Source organism: Macaca mulatta, chromosome 8 (genome assembly GCF_049350105.2).
Source record: "Macaca mulatta isolate MMU2019108-1 chromosome 8, T2T-MMU8v2.0, whole genome shotgun sequence".
NCBI classification, from domain to species: Eukaryota; Metazoa; Chordata; class Mammalia; order Primates; family Cercopithecidae; genus Macaca; species Macaca mulatta.
This window is the reverse complement of record NC_133413.1, coordinates 19,265,333-19,283,106: the sequence shown is the minus strand read 5'-3', so window position 1 is coordinate 19,283,106 and position 17,774 is coordinate 19,265,333. Positions and strand designations below refer to the sequence as shown.

Here is a 17,774-nt window from a genome sequence, read left to right as displayed (position 1 = left end):
CCCTGACTCTACAAAAAAATAATTTAAAAATCAGCCAAGCATGGTGGTGTGTGCCTGTTGTCCCAGCTACTCGGGAGTCTGAGGTGGGAAGACTGCTTGAGCCCAGGACTTCGAGGCTGTAGTGAGCTGTCACTGTGCCACTGCACTCCAGCCTGGCCAGCAGAGCAAGACTCTGTAAAAGACTTTTCTACATTCCTATTCCCTTTTCCCCTTCTAGTGGGAGGTGAGGCCAAATCCCTGACTAACCATCCAGACTCTTAATACCTAGCCAAGACATCAGTCCTGACTTTGTTTTAGGCTATGCAAATGAAGGCCTCTTTATGGAAAAGTAATTTTAAGACAGATGGAAACTTCAGAATCCCAAAGACTTGAGAGTTCTGGTGAAAGAGTTCAAGGAAACCCCAGCTGAGAGACAGCCCAGCTCTCAGAGTTTGCAGGCTTTGTGCCATGTTACTTTACAGTCACCCTTATGATTACCTAAATGACCAACCCAATTCGCTTTTGTCCATGCCTTAAATAATGTAATTAACAGAGTTAGAAGATCAGGAAAGAGGCCTTTGTGTGTGTGTGTTTCAGAGTTCATTATAACCCAGTGGAAGTGGAGGTGAGCCTACCTAGAGTTTCACGTTTCAGCCTCTCTCCCAACACAAGGCAGCAGGGAGAATGGGACACTGTGCCCATTCATGCTGCTTGAATGAAGGATGCTGTTTTTACATTTTAGTGGACAGAACAATTAATCAACTGCAATTGGGGCCCAGGGACTCAGCACCTCCAGTGAGTCAGGTAGCCTGACAGGAAATAGCCGTAACGGTGTGTGCCCACTGTCACCTTTGTATCCGTGATAAGGAGGCTGCCCTGGTGCGCTGCTTCTGCTGCCTCCAGAGTGTTGGTACAGTGGGTGGCCTGTCCAGATCCTCAGTCACCCAGTGCTGGCCTCTCAGGGAATGTGTCGTGGCTGCTGTTGCAGCAGGCATACATCTGATGGTAGCCCTTCTCTGCTTGGAGAAGGGTTTTGGTTCTGTAAGTGGAGAGAAGCGAAAGCTATAAACACTTGTGATGAAGCGGTCCAGGAAGAACACTCTCAAGGCTACCAGTGGGATTGTTAGTTTCAGTGTGAGTTGAGATGGGTTTCCATAGTAAAGTTGGGAACCCAGTTTTGAATTTGGAGGCAGTCAAGTGGTAGGCTCATGTTGTGACACTGTCCGGGGCCACATCTGTGGTCACTGAGTGACTTAGGACAAGTCGCTTTGTATCTCTTCAGTCCCAATTTCATCCTTGGTGAAAATGGCGGTGCCAATCATCTGCCCCAAGGGTGGTTGTGAGGATTACATGAGGTAATGCATTGTGAAGCATCTAGAACCAAGTGTTAACTGCTAGTAAATAATAGGTATTAGGATGTATGCAGCTTGACAGCTGTATAGTCGTGAACCACAGGGGCCGTTTTGTGAGGGCATCATCTATGCCACAGAAAGGAATAGTCATTAGACTCAGTATTACCAGAAATCCCGAACGACAGGCTCTTCAGACTCAAGTGGAAATGAGACCTCATCAGCGTATTCTCCTGATCCAGTAGAGTTTGGTGTGTGGAGTCAAAGCCTAAGTTTTTGTCCATCCGCTCCTAGTTGGATGTTACCTAACTTCTTTGAGTATGGTTTTTTCACTGGTGATATGAAATCAGTATATATTTTGCTGGGTTATTGTGGGGCTTGAATAAAATAGTAACACATGTAAAGCAGTGACGTAGTGCCTGGCCCATCACAGCAACTCAAGGAAAGAGAGCTGCCACTATCGCCGTCATCAAAGCACCCACTTTTCCCCTCCAAAATAATGGGGGTGGGGCGATGGGAGTTAGTGTCACTCTCCCATTGGGTAATGTTTCTTCACCTTCTCTACGAAAGTTGAGACAAGGCACCCAAACTATTAAGAACTGCAAAGAAAGAGGACAGCTGATAAACTCAGGGCCACTGAAACCCAGGTAGAGTCTGTGCTTTCCACTTTTCCAATCTAGCAGCCTGCCGCTGTCCCCGCATCCGCTGACTTCCCCATTGTCCTCTCACTCTCACCGTGCCAGCATCCAAAGCGGCCTGCGTGTTTCCAGCGTCTGAGCCTCCCTCCCCTCATGGAAGCCCTGGTACTTAGCTTCTGCAGAAACTCTTACAAGTGCCCCCTTGGTCCAGTGATTCTTTGATACTCCACGTTGATATCTTTACTGTCTCGTGTGTTTTCTTGTTACCTTCAGGGATAAAGTCCATAATTGTAGAGATTCTTTTCTGTTTCCTATGGAAACGTAATATAATATGCTTTCTGTTTTCCTGGGTCATTGATAAATATTTTTAGGCATTTGAAGTTTTAAAGTTCTTTTTTTTTTTTTAAGAACAGTGTATGAAAATTAAAATTTTTAAATGGAAAGAAAACAGCCCGTAGCTCCACTGCCCTGACGTAACTTTATTTGCATATTCCCTTTTCTTAGTTTATATGAATATATACAACTTCATACTATGATTTTTTTAAATTAAGGTATAATTTTCATACAATGGAATACTAATTATTCCATCAGTTTTGACAGACATGTACTCCTAAAACCTACATCCTTATCAAGCATGGACTGTTTCTGTCAATCCAGAAAATTCCCTCATGCCATTTCACAGTGGAACACCCCTCCCCCGAGAAGCAAACACTGATTTAACCTTTATCATCAGGTTTTGTCTGAACTAGATTCTCATTTAAATGGAAAGATATAGTATGCTGTTTTTTGTCTCTGGCTTCTTTCATAATACTTTTGAGATTTGTGTATGTTAAATGCCTACTCTGATCTTTTTTTTTTTTTTTTTTTAAAGACAGGGTCTTGCTCTGTTGCCCAGGCTGGAGTGCAGTGGCACTGTCTCGGCTCACTGCATCCTCCATCTCCTGGATTCAAGCAATTCTCCTACCTAGCCTCCCGAATAGCTGGGATTACAGGTGCACATCACCATGCTGGGCTAATTTTTGTATTTTTAGTAGAGACAGGGTTTCACCATATTGGCCAGGCTGGTCTCGAATGCTCAATTCAAGTGATCCACCCGCCTCAGCCTCCCAAAGTGCTGGGATTACAGATGTGAGCCATTGCACCTGGTCAGATGTCTGCTGTGATCTTTTTAACTGGACAGGTCAAGCACTTTTCTACATTGCCTCGCGGTCTTCATTGTGATCACCTTTAATGGGCTGGGGGAATGTCTATCAAGTGGCTGTCCCATAAGTTCACTTACCCATTAAATAGTGTCATAGTATATAGCAAGGGTTTCATTGCCAGCTGTTTTCTCATCCATTCCCATGGTTTCCACTACTACCTATACAAGAATGACTCAGATTTATTTTTCTGGTCCTCTCCTTCCCAAGCTGCAGATGCTTCTCAGTGAGGTGCTGCCCCCAGGTGAGCCAGTCCAGTATCATCAGACCTTCCTGATGACCCAGCCCCTTCCTTCCTGGCCATGCAGCGTCTCCTCATTCACCCCTGTTCCTCAGCTTTGATGATGGTGATATGATTCACTTAACACCCAAGCTAACAACTGAAATCATACTCCTGTTCCCCCAACCTCCATGTGCATGTCAGTCTGTGTCCTAAATGCCACTTGGATCCATCCCTGCTCAGCATTCTGGCTGCTGCCGCTTTAAGTCCCACAATTTCTCACCTGGAAGTTACTGCAACAGCTACCCCACAGGCCACCTTGCCTCCTGGCCTGTGATCTGCTCTCCACTTGCGGCCAGAATTAATTATACTTAGAGTAAAGCTGACATGTGTCTCTACTGGACATTTTGTGTTTTGGGTTTTTTTTTTGGAAGGAGTTTTTACCCCGTCACCCAGGATGGAATGCAGTGGCTTCATCCTGGGTCACTGCAACGTCCACCTCCTGTATTCAAGTGATTGGCCTGCTCAGCCTCCCGAGTAGCTGGGATGACAGGTGTGCACCACCATTCCTGGCGACTTTTTGTGTTTTTAGTAGAGACGAGGTTTCACCATGTTGGCCAGACTGGTCTCGAACTCTCCTGACCTCAGGTGGTCCACCTGCCTTGGCCTCCCAAAGTGTTGGGATTACAGGCTTGAGCCACTGCGCCCAGCCTCTACTGGACATTTTTAACAAACACAAAAGACTCCAGTTTGGCCTTGGGGGAAAAAATCCAGACATACTAAGCACACCATTGTGATTTGACTGACTGAAATCTTCCAGTCCAAATTCATGTCTAGGCACTCTTTCCCCTTTATTCATGCCTCCTTTCCCCTCCCAGGCCCCAGCCATGGGTTCATTAGCACCTTTTGTCCACATCTTTTGCACCGTATCCTCTCTGCCTGGAGTGCACTCTCCTCTTTCCACTCCCCTCCTGTCGTGGACCCCTCAAGCTCCTTCTCATTTACTCAGTTTTTAAGTTGTAGCTAAAATATCTTCAGTTGAATTTCGCCCACATCTTTCAAGCAAGTTAATTGTGCCTTCTAATATGCCTTTCAAGGCACTTTGTACACATTTAAGGTTTTGTTTCTTCCAGTGATTTGTTTATAGACCTCTTCTTGCCATCTGGAATTAGGAACTCTTCAAGGGCAGGGCCAGTAGCTCCTTATTTTTATAGCTCTCCCACCTTGTGCTTGGCGCTTACCAGGTGCTTAGACTTCAACGAATGAATGATTTTATTACCAACAATGGTAGCTAGGGAAAGGTAGTTTTCTTCGTAAAATATGCTAATACTCAGTGTTTTCTTAATGCACAAATGTTTTTCTATAAACTGTTTAACATTTCTATGACAAACACATACGGACACAAAGAGGGGAACAACAGACACTGGGGCCTCCTTGAGGGTGGAGGGCGGGAGGAGGGAGAGGAGCAGAAAAAATAACTATCGGGTGCTGGGCTTAGTACCTGGGTGATGAAATAATCTGTACAACAAACTCCTGTGACTCAAGTTCACCTGTATAACAAACCTGCACGTGTACCCCTGAACGTCAAGTAAAAGTTTAAATAAAGCAGAGTCAGAATAATTAAAAAATACAATCCACATCTTGCAAAGAAAAAATTATTGTCCTTTAGGAATGCATGGTCATAAAGGAGAGCTATAATTCTCTTGGATGCATTGTAGATTATGTCCGACCATCCCAGTTAATCAGAGCATTTTGAAAGTGTCAGTCTTTGAAATAGATTATAGTTAAATTTAAAACGGTCTACATCTGCAGCAGACATTTTGCCTCTAGGATAAGCTTCTTTCTAGAGTCATGTTGAATAAAAACTGGTGCAATAGAGGACCATGATTATGATCTTTTGGGTTCTTTTTGCTTTTTATTAATGTTACTCCTTGGAATCAGACTTTGCATCTAAATCAGGGATGTCCAATCTTTTTGCTTCCCTGGGGCACATTGGAAGAAGAAGAATTGTCTAGTGCCACACATAAAATACACTAACACTAGCAATAGCTGATGACTAAAAGAAAAAAAGAATCACAAATCTCATCATGTTTTAAGAACGTTTACAAATTTGTGTTGGGCCACATTCAAAGCTGTCTTGGGCCACATGCAGGCTGGGAGTTGGACAAGCTTGATCTAAATTAATGAAGAAAGAGTTACTTCGTATTTCAAAATTACTTTGAGCCATCGCAATTAACAGGTAACTCTCATCTTTTTATACATTAGTCCTGATTATTTCTATTTTGTGCAACAAGATTTTAATCCTTAATTCTCTAAAAATGCCTGGCCTTCCCATAATAGTATAAAAAGACCAGTTGATTTTTTATGCATGAAAATTATGAGCTAAGTATAACAGCATTGTGTATTTGGTGACTACTCATCCCTAACAAACAATGTTCAGCTCTGTCTGTTCATCTGCACTGTATTTAAAAAAAAAAAAAAATTGAGGCTCAGAGGTTAAGTAACTTCCCAAGGGAAGCTAGAAATCATAGAGCTTGCCTAAGAACCCAAGATGGCTAGACCACCAATCTTCTGGTAGTCACCACAGGGAAAGTCTGATGAAATGATTTGAAAGATTGGAAAATTATATGAAATAAACACTAGTTTGAATGGATAGCTACTTTTGGAATAATTTTCTTCTAATCAAGAGTTTAAGAAATATTGTTAAAATATATCTTACTGAGGAAAGTAGGTTGCAAAAAACAGTGTATTGACAAAAGCAGTATACACATTGTCTAATCAGCACTTCCCCAGTGTCCGTGAACTTCGGACTGCCCCACACCATATGGAATGTGTTGATTCATTCACTGTTCCGTTTTTATCTACAATTTTGGTTTAACAAGGCTATGTATTTAAAATACATTTCAAACTCTTTACAGGTAAGTCACTTTTGAGTTGTAAAATTCCAGAAGTGATTTTTCTTGAAGTAGGCTTTAATGAAAAATCTATTAATATACTGAAAACCAACTGTACACCAAAACAGGGCTGTTTATGTCCCTGACTTGTTTGAAGACTGAGTGGATAGCCACCTCAAACTTAGCTCATTCTCTTCCTGTCCACATCTGCCCTCAATTTGGACTTTGGTCGGCTGTCTTTATAAGTAGAAGGCCATGTTTTTTCACCTGCGGATACGCAGTTTTACTGATGGTACCTGTGTTTGAAACCCACTGAGTGTTCCTCCTTGTCCTGTTCCTTGTCCTAACTCCAGTCTCTCAACTTGTGATTTTCCTGATTTAATACCTTATCGTGTAGAATAGTGGTTCCCAAACTTTATTGTGTACGAAAATGGACCTGGTTGAAATGCAGATCCTCAGTTCTCATGCCCGTTGCTTCTGACTCCGTTGGCTGGGGATGAAGTCCAGGAATCTGCACTTTTTTTTTTTTTTTTTTAATGCCAACATCTCCTATATCCATCATCCTACTAACCCCGCTGTGGGCTTTAAGGAATAGTAATAGGTGCTTTACAATTATAGAAGGAGAGGCAGCACGTCTAGAAAGATGTGTTGATGGGGACAGTGGTCCCTCTTCCTGACCTCTGGCCCTAGTGTCCTCAGGTTAACAGGAGACCAGTGTTTCTTCCCCATTAGCAATATCTGAGTACAGCCTTGGCTACCTACGAAGAAAAATAAAGCAGAACCTCTCCCTTAATGGAAATTGAGGAGGAGTCTGCACTTTTAATGATCATCCAGGTGGTTCTCATGTAGGTGCCCCAGGACTACCCTTTGACACTGCTCTGTCTAGAATATTGTTTCTTTTATGTAAAAAAATGTATATATATGTATATTTATTTGATACATATATTTATATATATGTGAGATATATATATATCAAATAAGCATAGTAAGGATAATATGAAGTAACTCCAACTGAATTGAGTACATTCTTACAAACAAACTTTCAAATGTTACACATGCCAAGGGCTTATAGCAGCCTTTTTGGCCCTTGCACCCTAAAAAGTGATCCGTCAGGGAGGAGGAGAGGCAGAACAGTACCTGACTCGAAATCGCCCTTTTATTTATTTATTTTTTTTTTTACATTGAAACTCTTGATGGAAATAGGATTCCTTTAAAGTCTGCCTCACTTCTCTCAGGGCTGAATCTTAGAACAGATTGTCCGTTATTCAGCTGTGCTCTCGCCTCCAGCCCACTTTTATTCCTAAATGTTTTCGTTTGTACATGGAGTGTTTGCTGTTGTGATTTAAAAAAAAAAGAGACAGAGCATCTGTTCTGCAGCATGTTGGCCAGTGAATGAGCTGAAAAACAGCAAGGCCTTTGCAGGCTTCTCTTCAAGGCTGGGAGGCGGAACATTGGCAGGGAGAGGCGAGAAGCTTAGGGGAGGCCCAGCTGGTACCTAGGCGCCAAGATGGAGATGGAAGACAGGCTGGCTGAGTGGAATTCTCTTCCCACCTGAGAGTCACACTTGGTCAGCACTAACCAATAGAGCGAGAGAAAGGTCATTTTTTTACCTGCCTTATCTTGGAGTCTTTTCAGCAGTGCTTCCACAGGAGAATTAAGCCCTGCTACCCCGAGGCGTCCATGGTACGTGTGAATTAACTTCTCTCTACTCAATCTCAGGCTGGGAAAAGGAGCCAGTCAGATCTCGTTTGGTGTTCTGTGCTTAGGCTCTCAAAGAGGCTGGAGTTCTAGGGCTGGGCACGGTGGCTCAAGCCTGTAATCCCAGCACTTTGGGAGGCTGAGGTGGGCAGATCGCTTGAGGCCAGGAGTTAGAGAGCAGCCTTGCCAACATGGTGAAACCCCGTATCTACTCAAAACACAACAACAGCAACAAAAAAGAGGCTGGAGTTGTAGATCCAGCTCTGCCATTTCCATTCTTCTTTAGTAAAATGGGATGTATCATAATACCTATTTTATTCATTCAGAGCATTGTTACATTACATGAAACAAATATGAGAGCACCTTGTAAAGTATGAACTGAGTTTTAAAGGTGAAGTGGTATTTATGGGAGGAATGATTTGATAGTGCAGGCCTTCTGTAAAAAGTAAGTTCCTAATAATTTATGATTTATGGAAGACTTTGAAATGAGCTCTTATTGATTCGTTGATTTAATGCCCAAGAGCAATCAGAAAGCCATTTGGAGATAATTTTGAAATTCAGAAAAAGAACCTTGTCTACCACTTGTCTGCAAAATTTCATGGTCATTTGACAAAGTATCTTTAGAGAGGGAAACCCTGGCACTCTGGGAGTAGCGGAGTATTCCACAGGCTGGGGAGACTTTTTCTACCAGGCGTAATAGTAACTCTGTTTCACTTTACTCTCACCAATCTATACGGTTGGCCGAACAGGTGGTATTAGTTCCTACCTTCCATATCAGGACACGGAGACCCAGGAAACTGGACATGCCTATTTGTGGGCTAGTCTAGGTCCCACCTTTTTCTTCTTTCGGCCACTGCCTGTCCACAAAGCATCAACTTGATGTTTAAAAACAACTTCTTGGTTACCTGTTCGGTGATATTACTACCTCCAGTTTCAAACCAGATTAGACCCTGGCTTAAGGGAGTCACCAGCATAGTCACTTGCCATGGACGTGTGTGGTGATCGGATTTCCCCTCGTAGAATGTTATGACATTATCACACTCTACAGTAGAAGGTAGCGTCGCCTCCTGGTTCTGGGGGTGGGGCACAAGAGAAGTGAGAGTTTAGCCTGAGAAGTGTATTGGGTATGTGCTGTTGAAGAAAGAAGTCAAGGAGCCCAGAACTGAGAGGAGGAGGCCAGTTTCCCAGGCGGCCAAGAGAGAGTGCGGGGCCCACTGCAGGCAGAGCTGGAGGCAGGCTGCTCTTCTCCATCCTAGCTGGTGCAGAGGTGGGGATTTCGAGGTGGGGTGGGGGAGAGTTGCCACCCACAGCAGGCTGGCCGGAGTGTCCGGGAAAGGTGCATGTATGCAATTTGGGAATGGAATCATCTCTTTTTCCTGTTTGTCTCTTCTTTCTATCATAATCTCTTATGTGGCACTATGAAAATTTGCCTGGCACTTTTCTTTTTATATTTTAGGTCTGATTTACACAAAACCTCCTCCAAATTAGGTAAATTCTATTGCATATAATGTTGAGAACAATAATAGTGGAAGGTGAAGACTTGAAGTGAGTGTATACTCCACCGTAATACCTATGTGTGTGCGTGCATATGCATCAAATTCGAATACTAGGCCAGCAATGCTGCTTGTTATCTGTTAAATTTCTGTTATGGAACCCCAAGCCTGTCTACCAGGAATCTTCAAACACATTGGAATCAGTGGACTCTTGCAAGCTATAACAGTTAAACAATTTATCTGCAGTTACTGTGGTCAAGCACTGGGGTGAGTGCTTCACCTGTGCTATTTCATCCTATAGAGAAGGGACTAATATTATCTCCATTTTAAAAATGAAGAAATGTAGGCTTAGGCAAGAAACGGTGGCTCATGCCTGTAATCCCAGCACTTTGGGAGGCCGAAGCAAGTGGATCATTTGAGGTCAGCAGTTCTAGAGCAGCCTGGCCAACATAGTGAAACCCTGTCTCTACTAAAAATATAAAAATTAGCCGGGTATGGTGGTGCATGCCTGTAATCCCAGCTATTCAAGGGGCTGAGGCAAGAGAATCGCTTAAACCCAGGAGGCGGAGGTTGCAGTGAGCTGAGATTGCGCCACTACTCTTCAGTCTGGGTGATAGAGGAAGACTCCATCTCAAAAGAAAAAAAAAATGTAGGCTTAGAAAGTTTAAGTAATTTGCTCGAGTGATGTAGCAGCTAAGTGGTGTGACTGAGATTTGAACCCAAGTAATTTTGGCTCTATTCTACTAGGACATTTATTTATGTTCTTGAGCATTAAAATATTTTTGGTCATCTCATAGTGAAGCGTGCTACTCAGATATAAAAACTAGGAAAGCGCTGTATCATTTCAAAAGAATATTAACAATGTCAGGCCATGGCTATGTAATGCTTTTCTCTGTGAACAGTACATTTATCAATTAACAAAGGGAAATGAGTCTCTATGAGATGGAAATAATAGAAGTCTGACCTTCCCCTCTGAGAAAAAGCCATGAGGACTAATTAAGTAATGGCTCCACTCCTGCTCTGCAGGGCTCAGTGCTGAAGGACCTGGGAGGACTCCAGCTCTGTTTTCCAGAGATTATGTTTGACTGTGGCACTGGACCACATATCATCTTGATAATTATTTGAAAAGCAAAACTTAGCATTTCACTTGTTATGATTTTTTTTTTTTCTTGCTCAGCTATCCATGATTTAAACTGTCAGGGAGGGCCACTGGCCTAGAATTCTTCTCGGGTGGTTCATTACAGAGTGAAAATACTGACTTCTAATCTCAATATGGCCTTATACTTTAGAGATGATTTTGTACATGAGTCTGCCTTCCTTTTCTTCTTCTCCTTTCCTCCCTTCCCCCCTTCCCCCCTTCTCCTTTCTTCCTTTCTCTTTTTCTTTTCTTTTTCCTGAAATCCTGAGAACTGCATTTCCTCTTTTAAGCTAGATTGCTGGAGATAGCTTTCATGGTTTACAAACGTGTATACAAAAGTTGCCCAACAGTTCTCCTACAAGCAGTGGTTTGTTGGTGTTCTTAATCATATACATGCTTTAAAAACAAAATCAACTAATGGAATGATTAAAACAACAGAGGCTGGGCGCAGTATCTCACACCTGTAATTCCAGCACTTGAGAGGCTGAGGTGGGCGGATCACAAGGTCAAGAGTTCGAGACCAGTCTGCCCAACATAGTGAAACCCTGTCTCTACTAAAAAATCAAAAAATTAGCCAAGTGTGGTGGCGGGCAGCTGTAGTCCCAGCTACTCAGGAGGCTGAGGCAGGAGAATCGCATGAACCCAGGAGGAGGAGGTTGCAGTGAGCCGAGATCGCGCCACTGCACTCTAGCCCAGGCAACAGTGCAAGACTCTGTCTCAAAAAAAAAAAAAAAGGGACAAAAGGACTACTTTACCTTTGTGTTTGTGTAATACCTACTTTTAAACAGTCTTATGTATCACTGGGGGAAAGTTCCATGCTCACTTGATGTAAATTCAGAACCATTTAATGTTTGGTTTTGGCTTTGTTGGGCAGACGTCTGATTAATTGAAAGTGAGTGGAATTCTGGAGAATAAGCAAGAAGAGACTAGACTGAGGATAGGGGCTAGAGCACACACAGGTGGTACCATAAATCTCCCCTAAGCTGTAGTCAGTGCATAGGAAAGTCCACGGCCTCAAATCAGGGTTATGCACGCCCCCCACCGCCACACACACACATTATGTCACAGCTGTCGAGGAGCGCTCTGAGAACCTTTAACACAGTGTTTACACGTGCATCCTTTAAAAAGTTCTTCTTGAGTTCTTTATGCCAAATAAATGTTTCCTTCAGAGCCCAGGCCAGGTTTTTCAAACTAAAGCCATTAGTGTGAGCGATGACTGCAGCCCAGCTGTTCCCCAGCAGCACACCAGGCCAGTAAACAGAGCAAAGGTCTGTGCACAGCTGCAGGCTGATGTCACCGTCTGGGGCTGGGCCTGCCGCTTTGGACTGTCACAATAACAGCAGTGAACCTCCCGTTCCCCCATGTGACCCATTTTCTCCCTTTCTCCTTCCCGTTTCTTCCCATGTGTCCTCCCTTCACCTCACTTATGGTGGCCAACAAAACTTCAGAGCTGCCTTTTTTTTTTTGGTAAACAGAGAAACAGCCCTGTCCCATGGCTAATGGGAAAGAACTTTTGTGTATCCTATTTGGTTTTAAAGGCTGATGTGCCATAATTATATGTTCAGGCCAACAGTATTTTTATTATAAACAGATGCGTTAAAATCAGCCAGGGTAGCCTGCTGTTAACGTCTGCTTCAAGGCTCTTCTAGCCCAGGGCTTGAAGGCAGTCTCTTGTGTGTTGCTGAGTCCCTGAATTCACTTAGATGTTTCTGTCCCGGATATGAGCTTCCAGATGGGTTCAGATCATGTTCTTACTTTTCTTTTTCTAACTTGGGGAATATCTGAAATTTTAAGAAAAGCAAGTGAAAAGGCTGCATGAAACTAGAATTTCTCTGACTGGAAAGTTATTTGATGATTTCACCAGTGGCTTGCGAAGTTGTAGGTTTTCATAGAAAGTTCTAGTATGAGATTCACACGAGGAGCCTTCAGAGTCGGAAAGTTACTTGGCAGAAGGTAATGCTGTGTTTACTCGTTTGACTAACATTGGACGTCTTGAGTCATTTTTTCTTCTGTGGTTACTAGTGTAATAGAAGGAAAAGTGAATGTGAAGAGAATGTTCTCCAGCAGTCAAGACCATCACTATCTTTTACTGAATTCTTTTAAATGAAAAAAAGAAAAAAACTTCCAACAGTCAGGACTATCACTCTCTTTTACTAAATTCTTTTAAAGGAAAAAAAAAAAACTTCCAACAATCAAGACTGTCACTATCTTTTACTAAATTCTTTTAAAGGAAAAAAAAAACTTTTAATGTTCAGTCCTAAAGGCTTGAGTTCCATGCGATGGCCCCTGTAATCTGGCCTCCGTCTGTCTTTATGGGTTCTATCTTTTCTGCTTTGTGAGTTTCTTAGTCACCAAGGCTCACCATTCCGTCTCCCACCATTGCTCATGCTGGGATAGGATTTTCACCCTTGATGCCAGAATTTAATTTCTATCACATGGCTCAATTTGAAAATCTACTGACCAAATCATAACCACAGTGATGTACTCATTAGGATGGCTGTTATATATATTTGAAAAACTAAAATAGGCCGGGCGCGGTGGCTCAAGCCTGTAATCCCAGCACTTTGGGAGGCCGAGACGGGTGGATCATGAGGTCAGGAGATCGAGACCATCCTGGCTAACACAGTGAAACCCCGTCTCTACTAAAAAATACAAAAAACTAGCCGGGCAAGGTGGCGGGTGCCTGTAGTCCCAGCTATTCGGGAGGCTGAGGCAGGAGAATGGCGGAAACCCGGGAGGCGGAGCTTGCAGTGAGCTGAGATCCGGCCATTACACTCCAGCCTGGGCGACAGAGCCAGACTCCATCTCAAAAGAAAAAAAAAGAAAAACTAAAATAGGTTCTGGTGAAGATGTGGAGAGATTGGAACCCTTGTGTGTGGTACTGCTGATGGGAATGTAGAATGGTTCAACCACTAGGGAAAAGACTACCATAGTCCTTCAAATAGTTAATAATAGAATTGCCATATGAGTCATCAATTCCTTCTGGGTATGTACACCAAAGAATTGAAAGCAGGGACTCAGGCATGTATTTGTCCCCTGGCGTTCATAGCAGCATTACTCACAATAGCCAAAGGTGGAGGCAACCCAAGTGTCCGTGGATGGTCAGTGGATGCACAGATGTCATCTGTACGTACAATGGAATATTATCATTATTATTATTATTTGACACAGAGTCTTGCTCTGTCGCCCAGGCCGGAGTGCAGTGGCGTCATCTTGGCTCACTGCAACCTCCACCTCTTGGGTTCAAGCAATTCTCCTGCCTCAGCCTCCCCAGTAGCTGGGACTATAGATGTGCACCATCATGCTGGGATAATTTTTGTATTTTTAGTGGAGATGGGGTTTCGCCACGTTGGCCAGGCTGGTCTCGAACTCCTGAACTCAAGCGATCTGCTTGCCTTGGCCTCCCAAAGTGCTGGGATTACAGGCATGAGCCACTGCACCCGGCCAACAATGGAATACTGTTGAGCCTTCAAAAGGAAGGAAATTGTGACACATCCCACAGCTTGGATGAGCCTTGAGGACATATGCTAAATGAAATAAACAGTCACAACAGGACAAGTACTATATGAGTCCAGGTATATGAGGTACTGAGTGGTCAGATTCATAGAGAAAGAAAGTAGAATGGTCGCTGCCAGGGCCTTGGGGAAGGGGAGGGGATGGGTTGTTGCTGTTTAATTGGTATGGAGTTTCAGGTTGGGGGGTAACGTTCTGGAGAATGGATCATGGCAAAGCTTACACAACGACGTGAGGGTATTTAATGCCACTGAATTGTACACTTAAAAATAATTAAAATTGTTAATTTGATGTCAGCTTCATCACAGTTTGTTTTTGCTTTTGAGATGAAGTTTCTCCCTGTCGCCAGGCTGGAGCGCAGTGGCGTGATCTTGGCTCACTGGAACCTCTGCCTCCCAGGTTCAAGCGATTCTCCTGCCTCACCCTCCCAAGTAGCTGGGATTGCAAGCACGCGTCACCATGCCCAGCTAATTTTTGTATTTTTAGTAGAGACAGGGTTTCACCATGTTGTCCTCCTTCTCGATTTTTTGACCTCATGATCTGCCCAGCTTGACCTCCCAAAGTGCTGGGATTACAGGCGTGAGCCACTGTGCCCAGCCCTCATCACAGTTTTTATTTTTGGTTTTTATTTTAATTGTTTTAAAAATCAGACCAAACCTTTGGTCCACCCTGACTGGATGTAAACTATCCTGAGTGCCACTCCCTGGGCCCTCAGGTCTGGCCTGGTCCCGCCACTTCTCTGTCTGTGTCTCTTCCAGTAGAGGCCCCGTGATGCTCCATTCCAGCCCTGGCACAAGAGACAGCTTGGTGGGAAAGAAGGGACCCAGGCTTTGGGTGCAGACAGAATCACAATTCACACTGCTCACCGAAACCCGTCCTCTCACACTTGCCAGCTCTGTGCCTGGGCAGATGATTTAGCCTCTCTGTGGCAGTTTCCTTATTTATATGTTGCGGAAGGTCCTCCGTGAGGGTTAAACAAGATAAGGAGCCCCATTCTGTGCCAGGCACCGAGAAATAGTTTTTGTTTTGGGGATTTTTTTTTAAATGTTCATTCTTTGCCCTTCAATAAACATTTGTGGATTTATTTAATTTTTAAGGGTTCTCTTTAGCAGACACTATTCCTGCCATTATTTCAATGTGGCCTCCTTTTCCTCTGAAAGAACTCTGATATGGGCCATGTGACTTGGGTATTTCTACCACCACATGGCAGGTTCCTGAGATAACAAGTCGACACCATTGTAGGAAATTTTCCTAAGAACCTGCCATTTTCACATTCCTTAGGTCAAATAATTACTGATCTAAATTATCCTTTTCTCTGTCCTAAAATAATCTTCCTTCAACAACTCCTGATATGTTATTCCTTTCCAAAAGAGAGGTAAGGGTTAATTTAACAGATTTGCCAGCAACCGTGTTGTATTAATCCACGGGCACTCTGGGGGTGTGGACAGCATGTGTACCCCTGACAATTACAGTAGTACCCTGTCTGCTTGTATTTACATCTCGATGACGGAAGACTGGGAACGTCCAAAGTCAGACTTCCTAAGGAATTCACGATTTGCTAGGATTTATTGTAGTGTGTGTACATATATCTTTTGGTGTGTTCTGCCATGTATTTTATTGTTAGTCATTCTGTTTTTGGTAGTTGTAGGGAAGAGATAAGATGCTCTAATTTTCTAGTATGTTTATCAGATTACTTTGCCCTTCTAAAATATATTAACCAGAAGGCCAAGGCAGGAGGATCACGAGGTCAGGAGTTCGAGACCAGCCTGAGCAACATGGTGAAACCACGTGTCAACTAAAAATACAAAAATTAGCTGGGTGTGGTGGCATGCACCTGTAATCCCAGGTACTCAGGAGGCTGAGCAGGAGAATCACTTGAACCTGGGAGTCGGAGGTTGCAGTGAGCCAAGATCGTGCCATTGCACTCCAACCTGGGTGTTAGAGCAAGACTCGTCTCTCTCTCTTTCTCTCTGTGTCTCTCTCTCTCCCTCTCTCTCTCTCTCTCTCTCGCCCTGTCTCTCTCTCTCTCTCTCTATACATATATAAAGTTTTTTTAACCTTTCATTTTATAATTTTTTTTTTTTGAGATAGGGTCTCACTCTGTTGCCCAACAGTTGTGCAATCATGGCTCACTGCAGCCTCAACCTCCTGAGCTCAAGTGATCCTCCCACCTCAGCCTCCTTGGTAGCACGGACTACAGGCTCACACCATCATGCCTGGATAATTTTTTTTTTTTTTTTAATTTTAAGAGATGGGGTTTTCCTGTGTTGTACGGGCTGGTCATGAACTCCTGGGCGCAAATGATTCTCCTGCATCAGCTTCTTAAAATACTTGAATTATAGGCATAAACCACCATGCCTGGCCTGTGTGGGTGCTTTTAAGATGTGTTTTTATTTCCTAAGATATTTGTGCTCTGGTGATTTGTGTTTAATAGAGACTAATATTTCATTTTAATTAGTTTTGAAATCACAAATTATAATCAGCTGAAATTAAGCACAAGCTTAAGGTCCACTCGTTTGTTCTCCCTGGTCTTTCTTGCTCTTGTATGAGCTTCTGCCACACTGGCTGGCTGGGAGACGGAGGAGTCGCTTGTCCTAAGAAATGTCTCGGCCTGGCTGAGGCTCTTTTCTTGACCACTGCATTGACTGGTCACCGCATGAGAGGGGATCTTCCCTTGGAAACCTGGCTCTTCTGAAGTACTTCTCTTACTGCTTGGGCGTCACTTTTTTGAGTGTGTGTGTGTTGGTTGGGTGGGGGGTGGGGGGCGGTTTCCAGATGGAGTCTCAGTTTGTCACCCAGGCTGTAGTGCAGTGCCGTGATCTTGGCTCACTACACCCTCCGCCTCCCGGGTTGAAGCAGTTCTGCATCACTCTCCCAAATAGCTGGGATTACAGGCACCTGCTACCATGCTGGCTAATTTTTGTAGTTTTAAGAGGGACAGGGTTTCGCCATGTTGACCAGGCTGGTCTTGAACTCCTGACCTCAGGTGATTCCCCCACCTCGGCCTCTCAAAGTGCTGGGATTACAGGTGTAAGCCACCATGCCCTGCCCTCGTGTTCCTTTTTACAATTCAGTTCCATACTGTTAGGTTTGAACATAGGGTCACCAGAGACCCGAGACATCGTGGGTTTATACTTCAGGTGTCATCACAGCTGTGTGTGACTGCAGTGAATATAGGACATTTCACAAATAAAATGACCTCTTCTCTCTTCTTTCTCATCTGTTTTCAGTCACTGCTTCAACCACCTGTGAGAAGTTAGAAAAAGCCAGGAATGAGTTACAAACAGCGTATGAAGCATTTGTCCAGCAGCACCAGGCTGAAAAAACAGAACGAGAGAATCGGCTTAAGGAATTTTACACCAGGGAGTATGAAAAGCTTCGGGACACTTACGTTGAAGAAGCAGAGAAGTACAAAATGCAACTGCAAGAGCAGGTCTGTGCTTTTGCAGCCAGAGCTTGTCTGAGGCCTCTGCTGCTTGCTTGAATCCTGATTGCTATTCACATCCTTGATGAGCTTCTCTTTGTTTTTTAGTCTAATAGGTATAAAAAGTGTGTTACTGTTGTTTATTTAAGACAGAGTCTCACTCTGTTGCCTAGGCTAGAGACTGGAGTACAGTGGCTTGATCTTGGCTCGCTGCACCCTCCGCGCCTCC

At 43.7% G+C, this 17,774-nt stretch overlaps 1 protein-coding gene across 9 annotated transcripts in view; it reads left to right on the top strand.

The window, feature by feature from the left end:
• The window catches only part of MTUS1 (microtubule associated scaffold protein 1), a 114,154-nt gene that overhangs the window by 84,644 nt on the left and 11,736 nt on the right, over positions 1-17,774 (top strand). For all 9 annotated transcript variants that reach the window (XM_015144825.3, XM_015144828.3, XM_077943105.1 and 6 more), the window contains one exon: positions 17,352-17,554. In XM_015144825.3, the coding sequence (XP_015000311.2) occupies positions 17,352-17,554 (203 nt within the window). The remainder of the gene's footprint in view (positions 1-17,351; positions 17,555-17,774) is intronic.